This window comes from Maylandia zebra, linkage group LG23, assembly GCF_041146795.1.
Source record: "Maylandia zebra isolate NMK-2024a linkage group LG23, Mzebra_GT3a, whole genome shotgun sequence".
In the NCBI taxonomy this organism is placed as follows: Eukaryota; Metazoa; Chordata; class Actinopteri; order Cichliformes; family Cichlidae; genus Maylandia; species Maylandia zebra.
This window is the reverse complement of record NC_135188.1, coordinates 40,766,743-40,778,412: the sequence shown is the minus strand read 5'-3', so window position 1 is coordinate 40,778,412 and position 11,670 is coordinate 40,766,743. Positions and strand designations below refer to the sequence as shown.

General features: G+C 40.0%; 1 protein-coding gene across 1 annotated transcript; it reads right to left on the bottom strand.

The window, feature by feature from the left end:
* Window positions 1–226: 226 nt before the first annotated feature.
* On the bottom strand, window positions 227–11,467 carry abcb6a (ATP binding cassette subfamily B member 6 (LAN blood group) a). Its single transcript, XM_014413149.4, has 20 exons — window positions 11,139–11,467; window positions 10,259–10,782; window positions 9,299–9,439; window positions 9,006–9,195; window positions 8,716–8,808; window positions 8,389–8,581; window positions 8,115–8,236; window positions 7,842–7,951; window positions 7,669–7,734; window positions 6,974–7,099; window positions 6,777–6,853; window positions 6,616–6,679; window positions 6,431–6,516; window positions 6,280–6,337; window positions 6,084–6,188; window positions 5,708–5,882; window positions 5,348–5,460; window positions 5,177–5,271; window positions 5,010–5,078; window positions 227–2,698 (listed from the first exon to the last, which is right to left on the bottom strand). The coding sequence occupies exons 2-20, from the start codon at window positions 10,772–10,774 to the stop codon at window positions 2,539–2,541; spliced, it is 2,559 nt and encodes an 852-aa protein (XP_014268635.3). The 5' UTR covers window positions 10,775–10,782; window positions 11,139–11,467; the 3' UTR covers window positions 227–2,538.
* Window positions 11,468–11,670: the final 203 nt, after the last annotated feature.

Sequence of the window (11,670 nt, the reverse complement as noted above, 5' to 3'; positions counted from 1 at the left end):
TGAGTATCAGGCTTCTACTGCTGGCGGTTGACATAAGCAGTTCTTTTCACCTTTTTTCTTACCTTTTTAAATTCTTTTTTATTATTATTTACGTCTTTTTGAAGAGATCTGGCCACGAAGGCAGCTGAAATAGCAACATATGCAACATCACAGGTTTATCAAGGTATTTTAAGTAGCCATAAAAGACTGGATTGATTATAATGTAGGTGCAAACTTTAGTCATGGAGATACTTGCAAAGCAGGTCATTTCTTTATTTTATATATAACCCTTAATAATAATAATAATAATAATTCATTTTACAAATATAAGCAAAGAAATTACATATAAAAGAGTTGTTGGCACAACATCATCTCCAATAGATAGTTTCCCTGAATATGTAGCATTAGAGGAAAATGAAAAAATAATACAAAAATACGTTATTGTTCTGGCTATTAGTAAAGTTATTTTTAGGGGTGCTAAGATGAAATTTAGGGATGCTTGAGCACCTCTGAAAAGGGTCTAAACTCACCAATGTCCACCACAGACACAGTTTCCAGTATGGTGTCTTACTATTATAAATAAATTCAGTGTATCCAGGTCCGAGTTGTGAAATGATCATCTCCTGTCTCAGCAAATCTTCTTGAAACAAACAGTATTTTAGTCCAATTTACAGACACAGTTTGCTGCTATTACACAACAGGTCTAAAGTTTTACTGCTGGATGGCTTCAGGTTTCGGCACTTTAATATCCCATAAGTGAAACATGCACAGAATTAATTAACACCAGACCATCCCTATTACCAATAAATTAACGTGGTATTACACGACTTATCACAAGATATAACAATTCAGATTGTAAACTCATTATGATGCAGTTTTGCATCCATGGACTAAGTAAAATAATAGTTTGTTAAATGCATCAGTGATGTGAGATACCATCACAATAACATTTCTTCAAAGTCTAAACTGGACAGGATGTTGTTTTAATGTAAAGACAGAAAAAGGATGGAAATAATGCCATTTATTGCTCATGATTACATGATAAAACAGTATTTCCAAAACCTGTAACTATGAACAACACCTTTCGTGAGGTAGATATAAGACAGCAAATAACTTATTTAAAATTGTATGGCTGTACTTAGATCTATGGACGTTTAATTTCTAGACATTCTTTTTCATGCAGATATTTTGACTTGCTAACTGAGCACAAGCGCAGATCGATAACTTGGCCCCATTACATCCACATACCGAGTGGAAACCTCTGCCGTGAGAAATGTCTGTGGTCTTTCTGCCAATGGAAGGCTGGACTGTACAACTTCAGGCATGAATCAGTATGTCTAAAGATAACTGAATGATGAAAAACAATCAACAAACCCTGACACAACAATGCTATTATCAAAGAAAATGAAAAAAATATATATTTTTGTCAGTGTCACACAGAAAATGATGATGAATGCCCATTATTTTACTACCATAAACATGGAGATATATATTTATGCACTACCAGCTCCTCTCTCCTGCTCCAAGAATGTACAAATACATACAGCTCAAAATTCAGCTAACAAAACTTTAAATAACAAAACAAAATCCCTGATGACATTAACACCATTCTATTCTTAAGCATATAGTATTCAGCAGGATTCAGAATTAACAGTCTGAGCACACCAAGATACAGTGTCAAGACTGATTTCACTTTTCATGTGTCTCAGGTCATATTATTGCTCCACAGCAGAAGCAGAAATATACAACCCCCATAGCTTCTTTCTCATTAACAATAAAAACGAATAAGCTGGTTTTTCATGAAACTTGGTAGAGAGGTGGAGGAAAGACGGGAACCCCCCCACCACCACCACCACATTTTATTCAAAGGGGACCCATTATGCTTTTCTTGCACCTCCATATTTGTATTCTAAGACTCTAATAGCTCCAATAGTCCAACTCTTTAGTCTAACTTTCCTCTGCCCAGCAGGTGGAGCAGGTGGGTGGGGTTTCAGTGCTTACTGTGAGAGTTGTGTGACTGAGATAATTAGGGATTTCCCCTCTCTTCGACATCATAGAGAGTCACAACAAGAAAAAAAAAAAAGTCTCAAATTGTGAATTTAAGCAGTCTGCAACCTGAACATCTGGCTCACAGGAATAATTATACATAAACTGATCTTTTTGGATCTTTGGCGGTCTTTAAATGAGCATCTGCACATGTAACAGTACATCTATGAGAGAAAAAGCACAGCAGGTCCCCATTATGTTTAGTTTGTGAGCACATAGTATCATCTGTCTCTTCTCCTGTGCCAATTCTTTTTAGTTTTAGATCTTTTGTTAACTCCTGGCATCAAAACCGTAGCTGGAATCACAACTATTGGATAAAGTCTAAAAGGTGTGAATACCTCTTCAGTTTCATTAGGCACCTTAGCCTGACCTGTCATTGCACATTCACTTTAGAAAATCTAGCAATAAATAACACTTTCACCTTGCTGAGTGTTCAAAACATTTAAAATCACACATTGCCTTTTTACAACCATAACAAAGAATACAAAAAGATTTTTCTTAAAGCAAATACATTCAGTGCCCGTGGTGTCCTGAGGAGGTCGATGGTGGCTGTAGTTTCTCAGACTGGCGATCTTTGGTTTCAGTGTCTGATGATGAATCTGAGTCCTGAGCCTGTTGTTGCTTCAACCACATGTCTGCATACAAACCTCCTTTTTGTAGCAATTCCTCATGTCTAGGATGGAGAAAAGATTGATATTTATTTGTTTATTGGTTTGCTGGTCTGTAGCATTCAGGTGAGTGCTAACACAAGGCCACGGAGGAAGGACATCAGCAATCATCTTAAAGAAGCAGCTGCTGCTGCCAAGCAGTGTTTATAGGGATATTTCCAAACAACTTGAAAACCATAATTCTACAGTGGAAAACCTTCAAAACAGCTGCCCATTCATGCAAGGAGTGGACGTCGCAGTATATTCACTCTAACGTAAGACTGTGCAATGCTTAGAGAAACCACAAAAAGAGCTGCATCTCAGACTCTACAGGCATCCGTTAGCATGTTAAATGTTTATGTTAAAAGTTCATGTTAAAAATTCATGACATTGTGATTACAAAAAAAAAAAAAAGAAAAAAAAGAAAAACGCAATCGACAGATGAAAACAAAGTGGAGATATTTGGCCATAATGCACAGCACCACATTTTGCAAAAAACAATATTGGCAAAAGACCTCATAACAACTGTCAGCACCATAGCAGTGATGACTTGGGCTTGTTTTGCAGCCACATGACCTCAGTACCTTGGGCATGAATTACATGGTCATGGAAAACTTTTCTTTTTCCAGGGTAGAATGATGGACGGCATAAATTTTTAGTGACTTTAAATCACAACAATTGGGTGCACGTTTGAATTTAATTTGAATTTCCTCTAATCCACTCAGCAGCAAATTTATGGACTATCTCCAAATTCAACTTTGCGTTAAATGAACAGACAGGACACAATTTGATGTTCCAGCAGAACAATGATCCCAAGCACACATCGGTGTTTTTTTTAATGGATAAAGCAAGCAAACATTAAGCTTTTGAAATGGCCTTTCCAAAGTTCTGACCTCAGCCCAACTGAAAATTTATAGACTATCAGGGCTCTAGACTAACTTTTTGCCACGGTTGCACCAGGCGCACCAGCACAAAAGTTAGGTGCGCCCACTGGTGCGACCAAGGTTTTTATTTAGTCGCACCATTGAAAAATTTGGTCGCATTTGCGACCCGAGGTCCCGATTCACAAGGTCCCGATTCAATTCGAGTCAATTTTGCCTCAGACAGTCAGAAATATTATAACTCTGATCATATGTGAGACTTCATCAGAGGTGTGAGCATCACAGCAGATGCATTTGTGTCAAAGTAACTGAGAATAAAACACAGAAAAACATGAAGGAGATTTTCCTGGCAGATAACCTTAATTAGCCAAATTTTAAAAAATTTACATTTCTTCAGTATTGAACAGCAGAAATTAGGCTTTCTTGGCCGAGGACATTTAAGTTTAAAAAAAAAAAAAAAAAGCGCTGCAAACAATGGTAGACTGGTGGGCAATAAGCGAATGAATAATGCTGAAAACATGCTGGTTCAGTGAATTTTGGTTGGAGAGAGACAAAACCCACACCTCAGAATCTAGCGCAAAAAAGACGTAAACACAAAGCGCAGACCCGCCGACGCATCAGAATCAGTGAGCTGTCGGCGGTCAGCCCCAACGGCGTGTCCGTGTACGTGCCGTCGGGTGAGAAAGCCGAGAAAGAGAAATCTGATTCTGATGCGTCGGGTCCGCTCTGTGTTTACGTCTTTGTGTGGAATCTGTTTAGCTGCTCTCATTTACTGTTTCAGCTGTTTGGTGGTTGTTAAAATAGTTTTGAGAGCTTTAACCTGAGATTCTGGCGTTTCTGGCAAAATACATTTATATTTAAAAGTCTTATAAAAGTTTTTATATTAAAAAATTCAGGATTTAATGAATTGATATCGCTTTATTCAAGCTACTCACCTCCCTCTTCCACCTGCACTTTCAAACGTACACACAAAGGACTACGGGACAACTACAGGACCACGGTCAATCATAGAGGTCCTGCTCCTGACTATCTCTGATTGGGACACACGATAGGGGCATGATGTCTGTCAGTTGTCAACACGGAGACTTTCAGAGTTGCCGGGACTTTTTTTTTTTTTTTTTTTTTACTGGAACAGCTGGTCGCACCGGTGTGACAGGATTTTATTTAGTTGCACAATTGAAAAATTGGTCGCACTCTAGAGCCCTGACTATGCTTAAAAGTTGTAACAAAACTAAACAGTTTCAATGATATCGACCAATTCTGCCAAGAAGACAGTGAGCAAAAATCAAGCCAGAATAATGCCAGAAGCTTGTTGATGGCTAGCCCCAAATTATCATGAGATTAATGCTCATGATGACCCTCTGTAAACTTTTCACAGATTCCTATGAATGCTTTATTTTTCACAACTGTATGCGTTATGGCAGGAGTTTCATTCAAAACAATCAGGCACACTTACCGTCCACGCTCAGCAATCCGCCCTTCATTGACAACCAGGATCTGGTCTGCTGCGATGATGGTGGACAACCTATTACAGAGCAATAACGGACCCACAAGTCATCGGTGAAATAAATGAAGATGGATAAATTCACTTAAAAAAACCTGACAGTACATGAATTTATTTACCTGTGAGCTACAACCACTGTAGTACGATTGGCACAGACTTTGGCCAGAGAGGCCTGGATGTTGCGTTCTGTCTGTGTGTCCAGGGCAGATGTGGCCTACAGAGAGATAATATTAGAAAACTGCAACTAACAGCAATGAGTTTACACTTGAGATGACAGTTCAGTCACATACCTCATCCAGCAGGATGATTTGTGGTGCTTTGAGGATAGTTCTGGCGATAGCCACCCTCTGCTTCTCTCCTCCACTCAGCTTCAGTCCTCTTTCCCCCACCTGGGTATCATAACCTGCCCGACAAAAACACAGGAAGAGGCTGAAAAAACTTCTTGCAATATAGAAGAGACTGCAGTTACACAGTGATCATCACTAACTACACTTTAGAACATTTTAAAAATATGGCTAACTTCAGAAATATACATTTAAAAGATATAAACTTAGATTCAATTTAAACACCCACGATTTTAGTAAAAGTATGGAAAACAAATCTTTGAAGTCACAATGCTGAATAAACCAAGGGATTAATGTGCACATTACCATCAGGGAAGGTCATGATTTTGTCATGGATATCAGCAGCGAGTGCAGCCTCCTCCACCTCCTGGTCATTAGCAGTGGTGCGACCGTAGCGAATGTTCTCCCGGATGGTGTCGTTGAACAGCACGGTATCCTGGGGAACCACGCCGATATGAGATCGCAGAGATGTTTGTTTCACCTGAGGAAAGATGATGAGAAAGTAATAAGCAGTTTAGACTCCGTGTATGTGTGTGTGTATATATATAAGCATGCAGTTACAGTAATATTAAAGACAAGACTTTATGACTTCTGCTTATATTATTAATTTTACTGGTTGTTTGTTAATGTCTTGAATTTCCAAATATTTCTCACACAGTAGCTCTGGTGCCAAACCTCTTACCTTTGATATATCCTGGCCATCAATGCGAATGCAGCCTCCCTGAACATCATAGAAACGGAAAAGCAGTCGAATGATTGTGCTTTTCCCAGATCCCGACGGCCCAACCTGAAGGTATGTTAGTAATCCGTAATGTTAGCAACACCTTAACTGCTCAATGTAATGCTGGAAAGCAGAAAACATCGCGCCTCAGACTCACCAGTGCAACTGTCTGTCCTGGAAGAACTGTGAAGGACACATCCCTGAGAATCTCCTTGCTGCAAAGCAGTAAAGAAATCTAAGAATGAGCCATGCAAGAACACACTGAGACTGAAGTTTAATAAAAGAAATCAACGCAAAAATAAACCAACCCGTTTATGTAGCTGAAGTAAACGTTTTCAAACTCCACTTTCCCCAGTTTAAAGAGAAGGCTTCCTGCATTTACTTCATCCTTCACCTGCATCAGGCAACATATAAAGACCATAAAAAACTCAAAACACATAAAAACCCCCCACTGATATCACCGCTGCAAATATTTACCCATCTATAAACATACCTCTTGATCTTCTTCGAAAAGTTGGAACATGTTTTCCATGTCAATAAAGGAAGTCTGGATCATTCTGCAGGGAAAGAAGAGAGAAACCAACAGTTGGCAAAAGGAACAGGAGTCAAACAGAGTTTTGGTAAAAGCAATACATAATCTCTATATTTTTTTACCTGTAGTATGTCCCAAACCAGTTGAGTGGGGTGTACAGCTGGATGATGTAGGTACCGAAGAGAACATAATCTCCAACCTGAGGTTAGAGTTGCTTTTATGACACTTATAATAATATAATAACAACAATAATAACATAATTGCATAGTTTTGGAAATGTGGAGAGGCATAATGCAAACCATTATTACAAAGTCAATACCAGAAACGTTCCCTCTGTGACAAAGTATGCACAGAGCAAGGAACCAGCCAGCAGTCCTGCTCCAATGATGGCGTTCTGTGTTTGATTGAGTAAGGCCAGAGATGCCTGGGTTTTATACTCTGATTCCTACAACAGGAGAAGGAAGCAACAATTAAATATATGACTCCATTCCTGAGACCACTAAATTAAACATTTTTCTCTACCTCTGTGATCAATGTCTCAGTTTTAGTTTTGGTGAAATACAGGAACAAATATCTACATGCAAACCCAATAACAGTTGGTTAAATGTCTCTTAGCAAGTGATTTTGCTTATTTTGGAGCCATGATTTAGTGACATAACACCCAACGATGTCCAAGAATTTAGAGGTAGTCCTCAGCAGCAGAATATTATGGATTGTCTAAATATTGTCCCAGGAAAATCAAAGCAGCAAAATCACACAAAAAAACACTGAATTCCAACATCCAGTTATTTCATTTTGTCTTTGTTTTGAAATCAAACCTGACATAAATTTGCTTCCACTCAGCATCTTAATGCTAAAAGCTATCTCAAAGGTAGCAATAACTAGAAAGACTGTAGGAGAGCAGGTTTATTCTGACTCCTGTTAAAGTAAACAAAGACCAGCTTAGGAAAAAAAACAGCAGGGGAAGGCGTGGCAAGCCGTGGAGTGCCAAAACCGGTTGATAAATGCACTTACCTGATATTTTAAGATTGCACCCTCAAACCGGCCGACCTCATAGTTCTCTGCATTGTAGTATTTTACCTATGGAACCAGAAAAAACTAATTGTATTTTAAAGTGCATTTTAAGATGAAAGAATAATAAAAAGAAAAGTAAACTTCTTTATGAACCACAAACTTATTTAATTTACCGTCTCAAAGTTTAACAAGGAGTCCACAGCCCTGGACTTGGCAGTGTTATCCATCTGATTCATTTCTCGTCTGTACTTGGTTCTCCATTCAGTGATGATGATCGTCAAGGCTGGCAAACATTTGAATAAGGAATTACTACACAGTCAAAGAGGATCTGAAATCTATCTTAGCCAATGCTGAAGTACAGAAATGTTTTTCACACTTGAAGTTTATTTTTCATTATTAAACTGGGTCAAAGTGAAGCTAGTTGAGGTTCAACATGCATAACTTACTGAGATACAGGGTCATGCAGATGAAGACAATAAGGCCAAACCAGGCATTGAAAAGAGCGCTGAAGTAGATGATGGCGATGATAATATCAGCAATGGTTGGAAAGATGCTGAACACTATGTAGCTGTGGAAAAACACCAATACCTGAGTTTAATTTTTCTTCAGATTCTAACATGAGAGAAGCATTTAAGGATAAAAACATTGCCTAACAGAATCATTATTTGAGTTATTACTAATTGTTAATAATTATTGTGATCCTGTTTGATGCCATCTTACCTGAGCAAGCTATTAATGGAAGCTGTGCCACGATCAATACTTCTCAGTACTTCACCAGTTTTGCGGCTCAGATGCCAGCGCAGAGAGAGGGAGTGCAGGTGGCCAAACAGATTGACTTGAACCAGTCGATTGGTGTACTGCTGCACGCGGATCCAGAAGAAAGAGCGCATGTTACTGACAAATCCAGAGGAACCTGAAAAGAAGAGAGGTTGGTGGTCAGAATAATGAAGCAGCCTTAATGCTAGTGTGGCATGTGAGGCTGATGCTCATTGTGCAGCTCTCTGTGGTACTACAATGTTCACTGGGCATCCGTGAAGTAAGTCCTACCTGCTCCTCCACCCTGCATGAACTTAAGCAGGACATAAATACACACTGTAACGGCTACAGTGTGCCAGCTGCTGCCATCAGTCAGTTCATTCACTGAAAAAAGGACACAGACATCAAGGAGAATGAGACAAAATGAGGCTTTCAAGCTGTGGTGAAAAAAAAAATCAATGAATAAATAAAAAGTATTATGAGATTTTAATCTGACTGCAACAATGTCACTGCAGTGCCATCAGTGTGAGTGACTGAACATTTGAGTCTATGGTGCATGATGACGAAGGCACATCACTCACCAATATTCTTGTAGTAAATGGGTACAAAGACGTTAATAGCCCTCTCCACTCCCAGCAGCCCCAAACAGAAGAGGACCAGCAGCTGGAGAAACTTGTTGCCTTGTGGCCACATGTAAGGAACAAGCAGACGGACCTTTTTCCAAAATCCCTTCCAGGTGGACTGGTTCTCCTCTGATCTTCCCAACAGGCTCTGACCCAGAGAAAGATATGAAACCATTAAAACAGCGTTAATAGAGTATATAAGCAAAGCTGCTGATGTGTTTCAATATACAGTGGAAGTGCCCTGTCACTACCTGTCTACCGTTTTCTACGTCACGCTCATCTTCATTTATCAGAAGCATGTAAGGTCTCCTTGGCAACCCTGGAGCTTTGAGACCGATGAAGAAGAGCAGCCCAGTGCTAATGTAGCGCATCATCCACAGGAACAACTGCACCTGAAGTTTTCATAGATGTTTACACACACATCAGCATGGATACAAAACAGCGTTTAACACAGTGGTAACACAATGCTAATAACACAGTAATGTGAATATGCTGAAGACTGTTAAGTGTTTTATTGAACAGTTACCATATATCTAGGTAGTGTACTATTACAACATAATTTACTATTAAAATAGCACTTTCATAATGTTGACTTTATGGGATGAAGGATGCAATACAATAACATTTTGCAAAGCAAGTACAAGTAAAAGCACTTTAAGTTTAGGAAAAATCAACAACTACATTAAAAAACTTTGCAAAGGAGAAAAACTACAAGTCATGCTTGCAGTTATGTAGTCAAAAAACTTTCACTCAACTCAACTCCTCCCCATGTGGGAGGAGCAAGATCCTGTCTTCTGATTTGATTGGTTAAGAGTGCAGGGTTTAGGAACTGAAAGTCAGACAAGCAGTGACTTAGCAAAAAAGGTTGTAGCGTGCTTACTGCCAATTTGTTTTGCTTTGTTTACTGGGCGGAACCTTGATACATGAGTCAGATTACACTGCTCTGTGGAGTGGCTCCGAAGGCAGACTTATCTTTAACCTTTGGCTCATAAAGGTTTAAACACACACTGAAGTTTAAACAGTTAAAATGCTGCATACAGGAATGAACTCTACCTACAATCTAAGATCAACTAAATGGGTAGGAATGGGGATAAACTGCATAATGCAAGGTAAACACAAGTGTAAGCACACATATTTTGAAAATAGTCTTCACTTCTCTGTTAGGTTCCTGGAACACAATGGTTAAAAAAATATCTTATGTGAGTGTTCACCTGTTGTGGTTTGTTCTCCAGGCCCCACCACCACTGAGGACTGTACCAGGACACAAAAGCCAGGTTCTCAGCACAGAAAGCTACAGCCCAGAACAGCAGCAGGACGGCACTGTGTCCTCTTGTCCGATCCGACACCAGGACCCTGCGCCTCTCCACCCTGAGTAGAGCCATAGCCCAGGCCCATCCCAGGATGGAAAAGCAGCCGTACAGCACCACATACCCTGGAAGTTCATCTGCATTCGTGGCTCTCCAAATCATTCCACCCAGAAACTGGATGATCAGAAAGACGTGGAGGACCTGCTGAAAACCATAGAGGCAGGAGCGAGGAATGAACTTGCGCTCCATTTGCGTGCCATACTTTTGGTAGCATATGCAGTGGATGGTGCCAAGGAGGAAGGAGAGGGAGAGCAGGATGGTGGGGACCAGTGTGAAGTAGAAGCAGGGGGCGATGCCTTCATCCACCCAGGTTATGGAGATGAAGGAATTTGCTTCACAGTAGCTCTGCACAAACACCATGGCTGCAGCTAGGAGAGAGAAATCATTTTAAAATCCTAGCAGCAAATCCTAACAAAGACATCCCGCCTGTACGAGGTGTTTTATAGTATACCTAGAAAGAGGAACTGCTTTGGCTCTTTTACATTAGGCACTGATTTATGCGATAGTAGTAAAAAAAATCACCGCGGTACCTGTTACTGCGCTAAATATTGTAGGCAGAGAACTGCGCAAACACACGAGAAAACAAAGTGTGAAAGGTTAGCGCACCAGCTCAGTGGCACAAGAAGCTAATGTGGCTACAAGAAAAGGAAACTTATAACTATCAGACTACATTTCAGAGAGTCTAGAGATAAAACCGGCTGTTGTTGTTAGTTTTTAACATTACCTTTCCCAGGCAGGCAGCTGTGAAGTCCAAACACTGTACACAGTCCACTTGTTAGTAACCGAGGCTACTCCAGGGAGACGAGCGAGTCCTCCGAGCTGTTATTAGCTTGCTTATCGTCTCTAACTGTAGTTCAAACGACCTTCAGTAATGACACCCAGAGCACAATAACTCACAGCTATGTGTCTGTCATTACTACCACCAGCTGTGTGTAGCCATACTTACAAAGCGGTTGTCCTTGTAATGTGTTCACAAGTTAAACAACCGCTACCATGACTCGACAGCATTACGTTACACAACAGCGCCTGCTCGCTCTACCTGAACCTCAGCGCCCCCCAGAGGACATCCACGGAACATGCAGACCAACAGGGGAACGACAGGCTTAACCTGTATCAAGTAGCTTAAAATGATATTTTGAGATATTCAAGTAATTAGCAAGTATTAAAAGGCTACAGCAAGGGTGTCAAACGTCACACTGGATTGCTCTGGAAAGTGTGAAGGGCATAAATTTTGCACTGTGCCCAGTATTTTCATA

Coding starts and splice junctions, on each gene's coding strand:
- abcb6a (XM_014413149.4), bottom strand. CDS start 10,774: ATGGTGTTTGTGCAGAGCTACTGTGAAGCAAATTCCTTCATCTCCATA. Junction 5,883..6,083: donor ATGGCCAGGATATATCAAAG/GTAAGAGGTTTG, acceptor ATCTTTCCTCAG/GTGAAACAAACATCTCTGCG. Junction 5,461..5,707: donor AATCATGACCTTCCCTGATG/GTAATGTGCACA, acceptor TTTGTCGGGCAG/GTTATGATACCCAGGTGGGG.